The 18,579-nt window shown below is 40.7% G+C and overlaps 2 protein-coding genes across 6 annotated transcripts in view; one reads left to right on the plus strand and one right to left on the minus strand.

Moving 5' to 3' along the window:
• The window catches only part of ZNF24 (zinc finger protein 24), a 64,291-nt gene that overhangs the window by 33,660 nt on the left and 12,052 nt on the right, over window positions 1-18,579 (plus strand). Inside the window, exon 1 of the mRNA XM_032654105.1 lies at window positions 1,911-1,975. Within this exon, the coding sequence (XP_032509996.1) occupies window positions 1,936-1,975 (40 nt within the window). The 5' untranslated portion in view covers window positions 1,911-1,935. Of the gene's footprint in view, window positions 1,976-18,579 lie in introns of the transcript that reaches the window.
• The window catches only part of ZNF397 (zinc finger protein 397), a 53,921-nt gene that overhangs the window by 11,480 nt on the left and 23,862 nt on the right, over window positions 1-18,579 (minus strand). Inside the window, exons 1-2 of one of the 5 annotated variants that reach the window (XM_032654100.1) lie at window positions 9,375-9,483; window positions 400-631 (exon numbers count right to left, since the gene is read on the minus strand). The exons of 1 other annotated variant lie outside the window; for it this stretch is intronic. In XM_032654100.1, the coding sequence (XP_032509991.1) occupies window positions 400-499 (100 nt within the window). In that variant the 5' untranslated portion in view covers window positions 500-631; window positions 9,375-9,483. Of the gene's footprint in view, window positions 1-399; window positions 632-972; window positions 1,355-9,374; window positions 9,484-18,579 lie in introns of those variants that run through there. 3 more of the 5 variants (XM_032654099.1, XM_032654101.1, XM_032654102.1) reach the window with 3 other exon arrangements.

Raw genomic sequence — 18,579 nt, forward strand, 5'->3', positions numbered from 1 at the left:
CTTACTGAAGCTAGTAAATGACAAAGCTAGTATTTGAATACAGGTGTCAGACTCCAAAACTTTTAACTATGCCCCAACAGTACATGAGAAAGATGACTTGAAAAGATTTTAAAGGGCAAATACCAAACACTGACAGATTGGTAATAAAGTGATTATAATGGGAAAAATGGACGACACTGGGTACTTAAGAAGAGGAAGGAAAACCAAGAGAATTTGATTGACAGAATGTACAATAAAGCCATGGGCTTGGAGCACAAAAGAAATGGTACTGCCTAATACAGTGGGGAGTAAGCAATGAGGCATACCAATAGCACTTGAAGACACTAACATAGCAAGGTAACACGGCGCCCACCCCCCAACCCACCCAAACCACTAAGAAAGATACACACTGCTTCTCACCTGACAGAAGGTAGTGTTCTTGAGCTTCATAATTGAATTGGATCTCCATAGACTGCCACTGGACACTTGACACCTCAGGGAGCAAATGGAGATTTACCATTTCCTCACTAAGCTTTTCTTGTCCATGTAGGAGTCTGAGACCTGGAGGCAACTGGGCACCACCGGACTTGGAAGGGAATCATTGCGGAGACTGGAGATATAAGTTCTGAGACTAGACCACCAGGAGCATTCTCTAGATATAAAAGAAGTTAAAGAGAAAATAAAATCTCATTTAACTTTCAAGCGCTTTTCTTTCAAATTTACTACGCTTCTTTCCCTATCATTCAGGAGTCAGGCATCACCCCTCTTGGATATACATTCTCCATTCCAAACCTAGAGATCTTCAAAGATAATCAGGGGGTTAATGCTACCAAAATCAGAATATAACTGTAAAGATAAGGCAGGGGAGGGAATTTCAGAATTTTGCCCTAGCGATTAGCTCTATATTATTCGCTGCCCCTTCTACACCGAAATGACACTACTGATCCATCATCATGATCTGTCTCTCCCTCCTTCCGTTCTTATCACACTCACGCATTCGTCCGCTGATTCGTGTGAATGCATCCAAGCTCTGGATTCCACCCGGCCCCAAAGTTTCTGGTGTTCATTCAGCTGAACCCAACGCTAGTCAAGGGCGACCGCGTACCAAAAGAACACCAGGCCGAGAACCGACCAGCTCGCAGTGCCCAGGAGCCGCGCCTGGGGGCCACGTCGGCAGCCTCGACTCCCCACGGACACAAGAAACAGCATACGGTTCCCCGGTGGCGCTGCAAGGCCGCTGGGGAGGGCAGATCACCCGAGTTCCTCCGCCTTCCGTGAGCCGACATCACCCATACCTCGATGTATTCTCCAAGTCACCGTCAAGCCTCACACCCTGTAAACCGGCCATCACCGCCGACCGCTCTAGGAATCTGGGAGGATTGCTCAGCTCTATGGCGCGCAGCTTCGCACGTGCGCACGCGCGGGGCGGGGGGCGGCGAGGTGAGGTGGGGGCGGGGAGTTGCCGAGATTTAACCTTGAACAGCTTCGGATCTGGCTCCAGCGGAGCCGTAGCTAGGGGCCTGGCTGGCACTATCTGCCAATGACTTTTTTTTTTTTTTAAAATACGTGTGTGTGTGTATATATACATGCACACACATAACTTAATCACTTCGGATTTTTAAAAATGAATTATTTTGGCTGCGTTGGGTCTTCGTTACTGTGAGCGGGCTTTGTCGCGGGCGAGCGGTGGCTACTCTTCCTTGCGGTGCGCAGGCTTCTCATCGCGGTGGCTTCTCTTGTTGCGGAGCACGGGCTCTAGGCATGAAGGCTTCAGTAGTTGTGGCTCGCGGGCTCTAGAGCACAGGCTCAGTAGTTGTGGTGCACGGGCTTAGTTGCTCCGCGGCAGGTGGGATCTTCCCAGACCACGGATCGAACCTGTGTTCCCTGCATTGGCAGGCGGATTCTTAACCACCGCGCCACCAGGGAAGTCCCCCTATCTGTCAATTCTTGACGTGAATGTCCGAAAACATCTTTCTAGAAAGCTCCCTGGGGCAGGGTAGGTTTTCTGACTACAAAATGAGTTCTTCCTTAATTATCTCTCTCTCTTTTTTTTAATCCCTTCCCCCACCCACCCAACCCCAAACCTGTCAATCAGATTCGCCGGTGTGCTTCCATTCTAACTTTCTTCCTGTCCTCTCTGGTTTTCCCCCCAGCACAGTGGCATGCCTCTAATAAAATACTGATTTCTGGGCCCCACGCCGGTTTAGAATCAGTAAGTCTGTCATGGGAGCCCAGGTTCTCAGGTGATCCTGATGCTGCTGGTCCTGGGACCACACTTTGAGAACCACTGCCTTAAAAATAAATAATGCTCAGGAATTAATCCCTAAATTGCTGCGAAGCTGGATTTTCACCTACTTTGCTATCAAGAAAGGCCATGGGGTCTCCTAAAATGTTTGCTCGCCAATACAATCCTCATTGTGGCTAAAGGATCAGGGTGAGAAGGACCTGAAAGGGGGTGGGGGAGGGCATCAGGGTAGGAAAGGATATTGCTGTTTCCTTGGAAATATCTTGGGAAATAAGGGCGGGGGGCAGGGGGGGGGAGATATAGAAATAAATAATAGAAGTATTGAGACTGGTGAGACGTGTGACTTGGGTTAAGATGTCGGAGGAAAAGGTATAGGTTTGAGAAAATGGTGACTGGCTGAAGTAATGATTGAGGTAGAGGAAGAGGGTTTTCTGTTCCAGCCTAAGACCCTGTTCTGATTTATGAAATCTTAGGGATGTGTGAATGAGACCCTGATAAAAGGTAAGGAGCTCGTTTGTGTCCAGCCCTCCCAAGTAGAGAGTACAGATGCTTTTTAAAAAATAGCTTTACTGATGTATAATAGGCATACAATAATCAGCAAATATCTAAAGTATACAATTTGGTAAATTTTGTCATATGTATACAACTGTGAAACCATCACCACAATGAAAATTGTGACCACATCCCTAAAAGTTTCCTCCTTCCCTTGATAATCCCTCCCTTTCCTACCACAGCCACTGTTCTGCTTTCTGTTACTATAGATTAATTAGCATTTTCTAGAGAGTTATTTAAATGGAATCAAACAGAATGCACTCTGTTTTGCACTCAGACTTCTTTCTAAGCATTATTATTTTGTGATTTATCTATCTTGCTGTGTGTATCAATAGTCCACTCCTCCTTTTTGTTGCTGAATAATATTCCATTGGATGTACACACCACAATTTGTTTATCCATTCACCAGCTGATGGGCATTTGGGTTATTTATTGTTTTTTCACTATTACGAATAAAGGTGCTATGAACATTCGTGTACAAGTCTTTATATGGACATATGCTTTTTTCTCTTTCCTGGTTAAGTGCATGTTTAACATTTTAAGAAACTGCTACACTGCTTTTCAGAGTGGCTGAATCATTGTGCATTCCCACCAACAGTGTATGAGAATGCCACAGCTGACATACTTGTAATAGGTTTCCAGTAAAAGAGAATGGGAGAGTCAACCAAAGGTTAATTCTCATGTACAAATGTAAGGGTTTTGTTAATCTTTTACCCAGAAGTGATGAAGTGAACATACATTTTCTGGGTGTTTAACCAAGAAAACCAAACTGTTCTTTCAGATTATGCTAGATTTGTTGCTTTGTGGAGTCTTACCAGAGATGTTACATTCTGTGAGTGAGTCTGAGAAGCCAGCTTGGAGTTCAACAGTTCGATGGATTGGCCAAAACAAACCTAGACCCAACTGTGATCCACTCCAGCTGACACTGAAGAGGTTCATCTCAGTAAGGTAAAAGACATTCAGAGGTTTCCAGAGAGATCAGGGATGGTAATACAGGCATGAAAATGATATCAGAGCCTGAAGAATGAAACTGATATGTTACCCCCCCACCCCAATATTCTACCTGATTTCTATTTCCTATTCCATTTCTTCTTGGGAGAAACTAGGCCAAACTAACATATATCTGATTTAGGCATGGTTTGTAGAGTAGTGGTTCTTAATCTTTGAGCTAATATAATTCCTTTGAGAATATGATGAAAACTATGGACCTCTTCCTCAGAAAGTTGAACATGAAGACCTACATGAGAACTTTTGCTTACCATGTATTACATTGCATTGGAAATTAATTTCCTTCGATACTTAGACTATATAAGCAATCTTCACAAAGAATGAACTTCAACTTAAAACTCAATCTCTAGGTTTAGGTAAAAAAGGGATATAAATCCAAATTGTGAAGCCAAATTTAAAAAAATTAACTTTCCTTTTGATCAAGTATGTATTAATGAGTAGGCTGCTGCTGTTTGTTTTGAATAAGACACCTGAATTACAACAATAAAACACCTTTGAAATGTTAATGTGTGTGTCCAATTGACTTTGACTTTTCAAAAACGAACAAGTGCTGAAAACTCAGATTCAGAAGGGGAAATAACGGCCAATATAATCAGAGTTCCCTAGGTTCACTTTGCAGAGATGGGTAGGCTTGTATCAGAAACACTAGAATTCTCCAAGACCTTTAGTGTTGAATTCAGATCAAATCATTTCTTTTGTCTTCAATCAAATGAGGTCATTGGCAACAATTTGAAGTCTTCAACTTCAAAACCAAGTCACAGTGGTTTAAACAACTCTTAGTTTGTACTTACCACACTGTTGTGTTGAATTGTGTCCCGCCCCCTTAAAAGATATGTTCAACTCCTAACCTCTGTTACCTGAGAATGTGACTGTATTTGAAAATAGGGTCTTTGCAGATGTAATCAAGTAAAGATGAGGTCATACTGGTTTAAGGTAGGCCCTAATCCAATGACTGGTATGCATATAGAAGAGATGAATTCAGACACAGAGGGGACTCACAGAGAGAGGAGGATGCTATGTGAATGTGGAGGCAGAGACTGAAGTGATGCATCCATAAGGGAAAGAATGCCAAGGACGGCAGCAACCACCTGAAGTTAGGAGACAGGCATGAAACCAGTCCTTCCCCAGAGCCTTCAGGGGAGCATGGCCCTTGCCAGCACCTTTGATTTTGGATTTCTAACCTCCAGACTGTGATAGAATCAATTTCTGTTGTATTAAACCACTCTGTCTGTGGTACCAGAAATGTGGTGCTGCTTTAACAAATACCTAAAAATGTCGATGTGGCTTTAGAATTGGGTGGAAGCTGGAAGAGTTTTGAGGCTCGTGATACAAAAAGTCTAGGTTGCCTTGAAGAGATTGTTGGTAGAAATATGGACATTAAAGGTGACTTTGGCAGGGTCTCAGAAGGAAGTGAAAAGGACAGTAGAGGAATCCTCTGTCATCTTAGAGAATACATATATTGTCATGAACAGAATTTTGCTAGAAATAATGAGCATTAAAAAAATACTTCTATACAGAGTGAAGTCAGAAAGAGAAAAACAAATATCGTATATTACTGCATATATGTGGAATCTAAAAAAATGGTATAGATGACCTTATTTGCAAAGCAGAACTAGAGACACAGATGTAGAGAACAAATGTATGGATACCAAGGGGGAAGGGGGGATGGGAGGAACTGGGAGATTGGGACTGACACATATACACTACTGATACTATGTATAAAATAGAGAACTAATGAGAACATACTGTATAGCACAGGGAACTCTACTTAATGCACTGTGGTGATCTAAATGGGAGGGAAATCCAAAAGGGAGGGGATATATGTGTATGTATGGCTGATTCATTTTGCTGTGCAGTAGAAGCTATTAAAACATTGTGAAGCAACTATACTCCAATAAAAATTAAAAAAAAAAAACTTCTGGTGGGGGGAATTCCCTGACAATCTAGTAGTTAGAACTCAGCACTTTCACAGCCGGGGCCCAGGTTCAACCCCTGGTCTGGGAACTAAGATCCCACAAGCCACGTGGCATGGCCAAAAAAGAGGTCTTAGGCAGAAATGAAGAAAACATTACTGGAAACTGGAGAAAGGTGATAGATGTTAGAAAGTAGCAGAAACTTGGCTGAATCATATTCTGCTGTTGGACAGAAAACAGAACTTGTGACGACCTTGGGTAATTAACTGAGGATATTTCCAAGCAAAATGTGTGAAGTGTGGCTTGATGTTTTTTCCTTGCTGATTATAGTAAAATGTGAGAGGACGAGATAAATTGAGGAAGGCACTGTTAAGCAAAAAGGAATCAGTACTTGAGGATTAGGAAAATCCTCAGCCTACACAGATAGCATGCTCTGGAGACAAGGCCATAAGTGTAGCTGTACAACCTTTTGGTGAAGAGGTTGGATGTGTGATTCATGGATCCAATCAACCATCTCAACAGAAACCAGGAATAGAAATGGGGTTATCCATAGGAAGGATCTGTGGAGGACCCTTGTATCCAATTGTGTGGATCCCCTGATATCCATGGAAGACCAACGTGGCTCTTGAGAATGTTATAGCACCAGAAACAACACCGCCATCTTGGACCGAATTTTTTTTTTTTTGGCTGTGCTGCAGGGCATGCAGGATTCTAGCTCCCTGACCAGGGATTGAACCCACGCCCCCTGCAGTGGAAGCGCAGGGTCTTAAGCACTGGACAACCAGGGAAATTCCTGACAGAGACAGGACAAAATAAAGGAAAGCTGTCAGACTTTTGGGATTCTACATCCAGGAAATGGAGTACCCAGAGGGCGGGTCCACTACTGAGGGCTGAGACACCAAGGCCACCTCAGCTGAGAGTGGCTCAGGGGTCAATGGGACCTATGTGGCCCAGAGACTGGGGTTGATAGTGTTTTCACTGACCCAGAGGGCATATCAAGCCACAGAGTAATTTGGGAACTCTAAAATATTTAGAAATTAAACAACCCATATCTAAATAACCTGTGGTTCAAAGAAGAAATCACAAGGGAAATTAGAAAATGTTTTATGCTGAATGAAAATGAAATACAACATATAAAATTTTATAGGGTGCAGCTACAGCAGTGCTTAGAGGAAATTTTTTAGCTTTGAAATGCCTATATTAGAAAAGAAAATCTCGTATCAGTAACCTAAGTTTCCACCTTAAGAAACTTAAAAATGAAGAGCAAACTTAACAACAACCAAAACAAGCAGGAGGAAGGAAGTAATAATGATTTGAGTAGTAATTAATGAAATAAAAAGCAGAAAAACAATTTTAAAAAAACAAACCAAAATTTGGTTCTTTGAAAATACCAACAAAAATTGACAAGCCTTTACTAGACTGACCGAAGAAAAAAGAGAGATTAACAAAATCCGAAAAGAAGGGACATCACTACCAACCCTATAGAGATTTAAAGGGATTATTGTTATGCCAACACATTACACAACATAAGTGAAATGGGCAAATTACTAGAAATATACAAATTACTAAAACTGACTGGAAAAGAAATAGAAACTGTGAATAAATATATGAAAAGTAAAGAAATTGAGTTAGTGATAAAATTTTTTCTAACAAAGTAAAGCACAAAAGCACAGGTTCAGATGACTTCACTAGTGAATTCTATCAAACAGTTTAAGAATAATACCAGTCCTTCACAATCTCTCCCAGAAAATAAGTGGGGCCAGTAGTTACTCTGTTACCAAAGCCAGCAAAGATATCACAGGAAAAGAAAACTACAGACCAATACCTCTAACAATATGGACACAAATATCTCAGTCAAACAATAGTAAATTAAATCCCTTAATATATTAAAAAATTATACACCATAATCAAGTAGAATTTATCTTAGTAATACAAGGTTGGTTTAATATTCAAAAATAAATTAATGTACTTAGAGACTTAAATACTTCACTCTGAATAATGTTCACCAATAATAAAATGTCTGAGTGTTGGCATAATCACACAATATAATATTATTAGAAGTGAAAATGTACAGTGTACATCTACAAAACAATATGAACAAATTTCACACACAATGTTGAAGTCTGACTTAAAAGAGTGCATACTGAGTTCCATTTATACAAAATACAAAAATAGGCAAGGCCAACCTATCGTGCTCAAGGTTCAGTGTAGTCTACCTTTCAGGGCTAGAGGAGGGTAGCGGCTTGAGGAGAGCACAAGGGGGTTTTCTGAGGACTGATAATATTCTGTTTTTTTATCTGAGTGCTAGTAACATGAGTGTGTTCAGTTTGTGACAATTCAACAAACGGTACATGCACATATTTACTGGTAAAATCAGCATTACTAACTGATACTACTTGGCTGGTCTGCACTCAAAGCATGACAACATAGACCAAATGCACCATTTTTTATTATAATGCTTCATCTTATTTTCTGAGACCTATCCAGTCTTATTCTCACCCTGTCAGCTATTCCTCTTTTCTTTTATCTTCAATTTTTCACTCCACTCACACTTTACCTTTTTTCTACAAATATAATTAGGTCTCTACCCTCCTCAGAAAACAAAGAAACACCTTTCAATCTTGTTGCCTAGACCAACCAGTGTCCTCTCTTTTTCCTTCCTGCATTATCACATTTCTTAAAAGGAATTATTATCTATTCTCAGGGCCTTACCATACACTTCTTAACCCCTGGCAAGGACATTCCTCAGGTAACATCTCTCTCTGACCCTTCTTCTGCCCTTCGCCTTAATTCCAGCATCACCTTAGTTCTCATCATCTCCAGCTCTCTGGCACAACTCCTAGACCCCTGTTTCCTCTCCTGAGATGCTCTCCTGGCTTTGATGTTTGAACCAGCTGGGCCCAACTTCTCTGAGAAGCCCCTCTTCTTTACCAACTCTTCCTCTTCCCACCCCCGGGTACTAGTATTTCATAATTCCCTGTTTATTTTCCATAATATCTCCCTTGGTAATGTCATTCCCTTCCCCATCTTCAATCATATTTTCAGATACTAGCAAATCTTGCTAAGTTCACATTTTTAACCGCCTGTCCTCTTTCTCTCCTCTTTTTTGCCCTTTAATCCTCTCTACAAAGTACTGTCAGATACTGCCCTGAAGTACAGTTCTGGCCATCTCACATATAAATGGTCTGCACCGTTCCTAAATGCGTTCCTAATTCCTTAGCCTGGCATTCGAAACTCTCCAAACTTGACCCCAACCCATCCCTTAGCCTAGGTTCCGGCCAACCAAGATGCTGGGCTAACTCCCCAGCCTGCCCTGTACGTCCCACCGCTGGGCTCTCGCTCCTGCCGCTCCCTACCTGGGAAACCTGCGCTCCTCCAAATCTCCGTTTTACCCGGTCGTCAAGGCTCAGCTTGAGTACCGCATTCTACGGGAAATTACTGACCTTCTTTGGCTCGGCCCCGGTCCCCACGCCCTTACAGTCGACGGTAGGGTTGATCTCCGCCTTGTCCCCTCGCCATGCCAGGCTACAGCCTCTTCCCCTACAGTCATCCCCGTAACTTCTAGAACTGTCATTGCAGACAGTCAACGTGTTTGTGGTGTGTGAATGTGATCTGGTCCTCTTCCCCAAATTTACAGATGATGGGTTCTATTTTTATCTCCTTGATGCTATACTAACCTCTATCTCTATTTCTTTTTTCCTCTTTCAGTCGTCTGTCAACCGTTTTCGACCTGGGGCTCTCCCCACCAGGTCCCACCCAGAGACGCGCTCCTTCTCCCGGACCCCGCACCAGTCCTCCGAACCCCGCCGCGCGCCCGCCACAGAGCTGCAGTCCTCCGGGCGGCCTAGAGGGGCGCGCCGCTCTCACTTCCGGCGCGCGCGCCCAGAGGCCGATCTGCTCCCCGCCTGGGGTCGGTCCCCGCAGCCCGCGGAGCGAAGGGTGAGTGTGGTGGTCCGGCAGCACGGCCCTGGGTGTTTCCCAAACCGCCCTTGACCGGCCTCGGCCTTCCTCGGCCCCGGGCAGAGCCTGCGTCTGCACCAGGTGGCCGCCCCTCGATGCTACCGTCCGCCCGTCCATCTGTCCATCAGCCCATCACTCCGTCCGTCCATCTTTCATGCATTTGTCCGTTTGCCGGTTCATCCACCCGCCCTTGCGTCGACTGACTCCACAAGCACTTACCGGGCGCCTCCTGTGTGCCAGGCCGCTAGCAGAGGAGTCGGGGAGGCACTAATGGAATCTTTCCTCCCACTTCACGCGCCCAGAGATCGCTTTTGAGTCCGCTCTCAGCCGTCCTTATTGACTTCCCAGTCTAGGTTAGATTTTTTACCAGACACTTTCAGAGCACTTTCTGCTCTCCCTTTTGTAGTTCTTATCACGATTAAATCAGGTAGTTCCGTGCGACTTTTGTTTGACATCTGCTTCTCCTTACTATTTTTAAGTTCTGTAATGCAAGGACACTGTTTATAACTCTTTGCTCAGTGCCTAGCACAGTGCCTGCACAAAGTAGGCACTCAATAAATATTGTTAGAGAAATGTGCGAAAACCACAGGCTGTCCTTAGAAGTGCTCTTGGTTTGGTGGGGGAAGGCAGATGTGAAAGGGCAGTTCAGCAGAACACACATCCAAGAGTATGGACTCTGGAGTCAGACCATGTGGTTTCAAAACAGTCCCGACTACATCTCTTACTAGCCATGTGACCTGAGACAAATTGCATAACTTCTCTGTTTCTCTTCTGTAAAACTGTAGAACATAGAGTGCTATGAAGGTGAAATGAATGAAGACACTTAAAACAGGTAGACAGCACTTGACTGTAATAAAAGCTCAATTAGTGTTTAAGTAAGCAGACAATGCAGATACATTATACTGCAGTAAGCAGGATTGTCCAAAAGTGCCGTGGAGGATCTTGGGTTGAATGGACTAAGAGGTAACTGGAACCAGGATCTTATCTCCCAGAGGTGCTTCCAGCCCCCCAACTGGGTTCCCTAGACAACTCCATAAACAACTGACACTTAAATCCACACTTCTGGTCCAAAGCAGTCAACTTATGTCACACATTGGATTGGGTGATGGTGATACAGTGGTGAGCAAAAATGTTGATGTAGCTTACAATCTAATCATGGAGAAGATATGTATTACCCCAACAGTCCTACCGAAGTATATATACTGACAAAATGAGAGACGTGCTCTGAGGGAAAGGAATGCAATTCTCTTTCATTGTGTCTCTCATGACTCCTTGACTGGCCCAGGGTTCTCAAGCCTGCCTACACATCAGAATCACTTGCGGAATGTTTTACAGATCTAAAACCCGACCCACAAGTTTCTGGCTCAGGCTGGGATGAGGCCCAGGCATCTGTAAAGTGAGGTGACTGCAGTCAAAGAAAGCCTCACCTTGGCTAAAGGATTTTGTTTTGTTTGTCTTTTTAAATTTTTATTTTATACTGGAGTATAGTTGATTAACAATGTTTTGTTAATTTCAGGTGTACAGCAAAGTGATTCAGTTATACGTATACCTGTATCCTTTATTTTTTTTGGCTATCAGATTTTTTTCACACACACACACACTGTATTTTATTTTTACAAGAGATAAATAAACAGACACCAAGCATTGTAAATGGATGACCACAACAAAATCAACAATGATTCCAATTACCAAACACGAAACACACTCATACTATGTCATAATATTGACATTCAGTCCAGTAATCCTCCACTGTAACAGCTCCTTTACTTTGCAGTGAAAATTGATTTGTATATTTTTTGCTTCTGAGTCCTTGTGGAATGTTTTTTTTTTAATATTCAAACAGAAAGTCACAAAAATTATAATCATCCTCATCAGCTCACTCAGTCCCATGTAATTAATTTTTTTTATCTTGATCTTTTGTTAGCACTTTTGTGAATTCATCAGTTTTCCATTAGAGTTCTGAAAATGCTTATTCATTCAGTTCAGCACTATAGTCAGTTACCAGAAACCTGTACTTGTCAGAGTCTTTTCCATGAATTCCTTGAACATAAAACCCTCTTATAGGAACATTTTTGCAAAAGCATCAGAGTACACCCAGAACTGTCTATAAATGACAAAAGACTTAAAAATGACCACGGTTAAAGATTTGATGAAAGTTCATAATAATGCAATTGACAAGGAAATTTAGTTATTTCTGAGATACACATTTTAAAGTAATAACTAGAATTATGACATAACATTATACTAGAACATATAAGATTTTTAGAAATTTCACGTAATGTCTGAAACATTTATATTAACATATTTCCATACAAATAACCCAAAGAAAGTTTAACATTAGTTTTGTTTGTTTGTTTTTTTGTACTGCAGGTTCTTATCAGTCATCAATTTTATACACATCAGTGTATACATGTCAATCGCAATGGCCCAATTCAGCACACCACCATCCCCGTCCCACCGCGGTTCCCCCCCCCTTGGTGTCCAAACCTTTGTTCTCTACATCTGTGTCTCAACTTCTGCCTTGCAAACAGGTTCATCTGTACCATTTTCCTAGGTTCCACATACATGCGTTAATATACGATATTTGTTTTTCTCTTTCTGACTTACTTCACTCTGTATGGCAGTCTCTAGATCCATCCATGTCTCTACAAATGACTCAATTTTGTTCCTTTTGATGGCTGAGTAATATTCCATTGTATATATGTATCACATCTTCTTTATCCATTCATCTGTCGATGGGCATTTAGGTTGATTCCATGAGCTGGCTATTGTAAATAGTGCTGCAATGAACATTGGGGTGCATGTGTCTTTTTGAATTATGGTTTTCTCTGGGTATATGCCCAATAGTGGGTTTGCTGGATCATATGGTAATTCTATTTTTAGTTTTTTAAGGAACCTCCATACTGTTCTCCATAGTGGCTGTCTGTATCAATTTACATTCCCACCAACAGTGCAAGAGGGTTCCCTTTTCTCCACACCCTCTCCAGTATTTGTTGTTTGTAGATTTTCTGATGATGCCCATTCTAACTGGTGTGAGGTGATACCTCACTGTAGTTTTGATTTGCATTTCTCTAATAATTAGTGATGTTGAGCAGCTTTTCATGTGCTTCTTGGCCATCTGTATGTCCTCTTTGGAGAAATGTCTATTTAGGTCTTCTGCCCATTTTTGGATTGGGTTGTTTGTTTCTTTAATATTGAGCTGCATGAGCTGTTTATATATTTTGGAGATTAATCTTTGTCTGTTGATTCGTTTGCAAATATTTTCTCCCATTCTGAGGGTTGTCTTTTCATCTTGTTTATGGTTTCCTTTGCTGTGCAAAAGCTTTGAAGTTTCATTAGGTCCCATTTTTTTTGTTGTTTTTATTTCCATTACTGTAGGAGGTGGATCAAAAAAGATTTTGCTGTGATTTATGTCAAAGAGTGTTCTTCCTATGTTTTCCTCTAAGAGTTTTATAGTGTCCGGTCTTACATTTAGGTCTCGAATCCCTTTTGAGTTTATTTTTGTGTATGGGTGTTAGGGAGTGTTCTAATTTCTTTTTTTTTTTTTTTCCACTACGCGGTCCTCTCACTGCTGTGGCCTCTCCCGTTGTGGAGCACAGGCTCCGGATGCGCAGGCTCAGCGGCCATGACTCACGGGCCCAGCCGCTCTGCAGCATGTGGGATCTTCCCGGACCGGGGCATGAACCCATGTCCCCTGCATTGGCAGGCAGACTCTCAACCACTGTGCCACCGGGGAAGCCCTAATTTCATTCTTTTACATGTAGCTGTCCAGTTTTCCGAACACCACTTATTATTATTTTTAACATCTTCATTGGAGTATAATTGCTTTACAATGGTGTGTTAGTTTCTGCTTTATAACAAAGTGAATCAGTTATACATATACATATGTTCCCATATCTCTTCCCTCTTGTGTCTCCCTCCCTCCCACCCTCCCTATCCCACCCCTCTAGGTGGTCACAAACCACCGAGCTGATCTCCCTGTGCTATGCAGCTGCTTCCCACTAGCTATCTATTTTATGTTTGGTAGTGTATATATGTCCATGCCACTCTCTCGCTTTGTCACAGCTTACCCTTCCCCCTCCCCAGATCCTCAAGTCCATTCTCTAGTAGGTCTGTGTCTTTATTCCTGTCTTACCACTAGGTTCTTCATGACATTTTTTTTTCTTAGATTCCATATATATGTGTTAGCATACAGTATTTGTTTTACTCTTTCTGACTTACTTCACTCTGTATGACAGACTCTAGGTCCACCCACCTCATGACAAATAACTCAATATTGTTTCTTTTTATGGCTGAGTAATATTCCATTGTATATATGTGCCACATCTTCTTTATCCATTCATCTGTTGATGGACACTTAGGTTGCTTCCATGTCCTGGCTATTGTAAACAGAGCTGCAATGAACATTTTGGTACATGACCTTTTTTTGAATTATGGTTTTCTCAGGGTATATGCCCAGTAGTGGGATTGCTGGGTCTTATGGTAATTCTATTTTTAGTTTTTAAAGGAACCTCCATACTGTTCGCTATAGTGGCTGTATCAATTTACATTCCCACCAACAGTGCAAGAGGGTTCCCTTTTCTCCACACCCTCTCCACCATTTATTGTTTCTAGATTTTCTGATGATGGCCATTCTAACCTGTGTGAGATGATACCTCATTGTGGATTTGATTTGCATTTCTCTAATGATTAATGATGTTGAGCATTCTTTCATGTGTTTGTTGGTAGTCTGTATATCTTCTTTGGAGAAATGTCTATTTAGGTCTTCTGCCCATTTTTGGATTGGGTTGCTTGTTTTCTTGTTATTGAGCTGCATGAGCTGCTTGTAAATTTTGGAGATTAACCCATTTTCAGTTGTTTCATTTGCAAATATTTTCTCCAATTCTGAGGATCGTCTTTTAGTCTTGTTTATGGTTTCCTTTGCTGTGCAAAAGCTTTTAAGTTTCATTAGTTCCCATTTGTTTATTTTTGTTTTTATTTCCATTTCTCTAGGAGATGGGTCAAAAAGGATCTTGCTGTGATTTATGTCATAGAGTGTTCTGCCTATGTTTTCCTCTAAGAGTTTTATAGTGTCTGGCCTTATATTTAGGTCTTTAATCCATTTTGAGTTTATTTTTGTGTATGGTGTTAGAGAGTGTTGTAATTTCATACTTTTACATGTAGCTGTCCAGTTTTCCCAGCACCACTTATTGAAGAGGATGTCTTTTCTCCACTGTATATTCTTGCCTCCTTTATCAAAGATAAGGTGACCATATGTGCGTGGGTTTATCTCTGGGCTTTCTATCCTGTTCCATTGATATATCCTTCTGTTTTTGTGCCAGTACCATACTGCCTTGATTACTATAGCTTTATAGTATAGTCTGAAGTCAGGGAGCCTGATTCCTCCAGCTCATTTTTCATTCTCAAGATTGCTTTGGCTATTCGGGGTCTTTTGTGTTTCCATACAAATTGTGAAATTTTTTGTTCAGGTTCTGTTGAAAATGCCAGTGGTAGTTTGATAGGGATTGCATTGAATCTGTAGATTGCTTTGGGTAGTAGAGTCATTTTCACAATATGGATTCTTCCAATCCAAGAACCTGGTATATCTCTCCATCTGTTCGTATCATCTTTAATTTCTTTCATCAGTGTCATAGTTTTCTGCATACAGGTCTTTTGTCTCCCTAGGTAGGTTTATTCCTAGGTATTTTATTCTTTTTGTGGCAATGGTAAATGGGAGTGTTTTCCATAATTTCTCTCTCAGATTTTTCATCGTTAGTGTACAGGAATGCAAGAGATTTCTGTGCATTAATTTTGTATCCTGCAACTTTATCAGATTCATTGATTAGTTCTAGTAGTTTTCTGGTGGCATTTTTAGGCTTCTCTATGTATAGTATCATGTCATCTGCAAACAGTGACAAGTTTTACTTCTTCTTTTCCCGCTTGGATTCCTTTTATCTCTTTTTCTTCTCTGATTGCCATGGCTAGGACTTCCAAAACTATGTTGAATAGTAGTGGTGAGAATGGACATCCTTGTCTTGGTCCTGATCTTAGATGAAATGGTTTCAGTTTTTCACCATTGAGAATGGTGTTTGCTGTGCGTTTTTCATATATGGCCTTTATTATGTTGAAGTAGGTTCCCTCTGTGCCCACTTGCTGGAGAGTTTTTTTCATAAATTGGTGTTGAATTTCGTCAAAAGCTTTTTCTGCATCTATTGAGATGATCATATGGCTTTTATTCTTCAATTTGTTATTATGGTATATCACGTTGATTGATTTGCATATATTGAAGAATCCTTGCATCCCTGGGATAAATCCCACTTGATCATGGTGTATGATCCTTTTAATGTGTTGTTGGATTCTGTTTGCTAGTATTTCGTTGAGGATTTTTGCATCTATATTCATCACTGCTATTGGTCTGTAATTTTCTTTTTTTGTAGTATCTTTGTCTGGTTTTGGTATCAGGGTGATGGTGGCCTCATAGAATGAGTTTGGGAGTGTTCCTTCATCTGCAATTTTTTGGAAGAGTTTGAGAAGAATGGGTGTTAGCTCTTCTCTAAATGTTTGATAGAATTCACCTGTGACGCCATCTGGTCCTGGGCTTTTGTTTGTAGGAAGATTTTAAATCACAGTTTCAATTTCATTACTTGTGATTGGTCTGTTCATATTTTCTATTTCTTCCTGCTTCAGTCTTGGAAGGTTATACCTTTCTAAGAATTTGTCCATTTCTTCCAGGTTGTCCACTTTATTGGCATAGAGTTGCTTGTAGTAGTCTCTTAGAATGCTTTGTATTTCTGAGGTGTCTGTTGTAACTTCTCCTTTTTCATTTCTAATTTTATTGATTTGAGTCCTCTCCTCTTTTTCTTGATGAGTCTGGCTAATGGTTTATCAATTTTGTTTATCTTCTCAAAGAACCAGAGTTTAGTTTTATTGATCTTTGCTATTGTTTTCTTTGTTTCTATTTCATTTGTTTCTGCTCTGATTTTTATGATTTTTTTCCTTCTGCTAACTCTGGGTTTTGTTTGTTCTTCTTTCTCTACTTCCTTTAGGTGTAAGGTTAGATTGTTTACTTGAGATTTTTCTTGTTTCTTGAGGTAGGCTTGTATAGCTATAAACTTCCCTCTTAGAACTGCTTTTGCTGCATGCCATAGGTTTTGGATCATCGTGTTTTCATTGTCATTTGTCTCTAGGTATTTTTTGATTTCCTCTTTGATTTCTTCAGCGATCTCTCGGGTATTTAGTAACGTATTGTTTAACCTCCATGTGTTTGTACTTTTTACATTTTTTTCCCTGTAATTCATTTCTAATCTCATAGCATTGTGGTCAGAAAAGATGCTTGATATGATTACAATTTTCTTAAATTTACTGAGGCTTGATTTGTGACCCAAGTTGTGATCTATCCTGGAGAATGTTCCATGTGCACTTGAGAAGAAAGTGTAATCTGCTGTTTTTGGATGGAATGTCCTATAAATATCAATTAAATCTATCTGGTCTATTGTGTCATTTAAAGCTTCTGTTTCCTTATTTATTTTCATTTTGGATTATCTGTCCATTGGTGTAAGTGAGGTGTTAAAGTCCCCCACTATTATTGTGTTACTGTCGATTTCCTCTTTTATAGCCGTTAGCGGTTGCCTTATGTATTGAAGTGCTCCTATGTTGGGTGCATATATATTTATAATTGTTATATCTCCTTCTTGGATTGATCCCCTGATCATTATGTAGTGTCCTTCCTTGTCTCTTGTAACGTTCTTTATTTTAAAGTATATTTTATCTGATATGAGTATAGCTACTCCAGCTTTCTTTTGATTTCCATTTGCATGGAATATCTTTTTCCATCCCCTCACTTTCAGTCTGTATGTGTCCCTAGGTCTGAAGTGGGTCTCTTGTAAACAGCATATATATGGGTCTTGTTTTTGTATCCTTTCTGCGAGCTCGTGTCTTTTGGTTGGAGCATTTAATCCATTCACGTTTAAGGTAATTATCGATATGTTTGTTCCTATGACCATTTTCTTAATTGTTTTGGGTTTGTTTTTGTAGGTCCTTTTCTTCTTTTGTGTTCCCCACTTAGAGAAGTTACTTTAGCATTTGTTGTAGAGCTGCTTTGGTGGTGCTGAATTCTCTTAGCTTTTGCTTGTCTGTAAAGCTTTTGATTTCTCCATCGAATCTGAATGAGATCCTTGCCGGGTAGAGTAATCTTGGTTGTAGGTTCTTCCGTTTCATCACTTTATATCATTCCACTCCCTCTGGCTTGTAGAGTTTCTGCTGAGAAATCAGCTGTTAACCTTATGGGAGTTCCCTTCTATGTTATTTGTCATTTTTCCCTTGCTGCTTTCAATAATTTTTCTTTGTGTTTCATTTTTGCCAATTTGATTACTATGTGTCTCGGCGTGTTTCTCCTTGGGTTTATCCTGTATGGGACTCGCTGGGCTTTCTGGACTTGGGTGGCTATTTCCTTTCCCATGTTAGGGAGGTTTCGACTATAATCTCTTCAAATATTTTTTCTGGTCCTTTCTCTCTCTCTTCTCCTTCTGGGACCCCTATAATGCAAATGTTGTTGCATTTAAGGTTGTCCCAGAGGTCTCTTAGGCTGTCTTCATTTCTTTTCATTCTTTTTTCTTTAGTCTGTTCTGCAGCAGTGAATTCCACCATTCTGTCTTCCAGGTCGCTTGTCCATTCTTCTGCCTCAGTTATTCTGCTAGTGATTCCTTCTAGTGTAGTTTTCATTTCAGTTATTGTATTGTTCATCTCTGTTTGTTTGTTCTTTAATTCTTCTAGGTCTTTGTTAAACATTTCTTGCATCTTCTCGATCTTTGCCTCCATTCTTTTTCCGAGGTCCTGGATCATCTTCACTATCATTATTCTGAATTCTTTTTCTGGAAGGTTGCCTACGTCCACTTCATTTAGTTGTTTTTCTGGGGTTTTATCTTTTTCCTTCATCTGGTATAT

This window comes from Phocoena sinus, chromosome 14 (assembly GCF_008692025.1).
Source record: "Phocoena sinus isolate mPhoSin1 chromosome 14, mPhoSin1.pri, whole genome shotgun sequence".
Classification (NCBI taxonomy): domain Eukaryota; kingdom Metazoa; phylum Chordata; class Mammalia; order Artiodactyla; family Phocoenidae; genus Phocoena; species Phocoena sinus.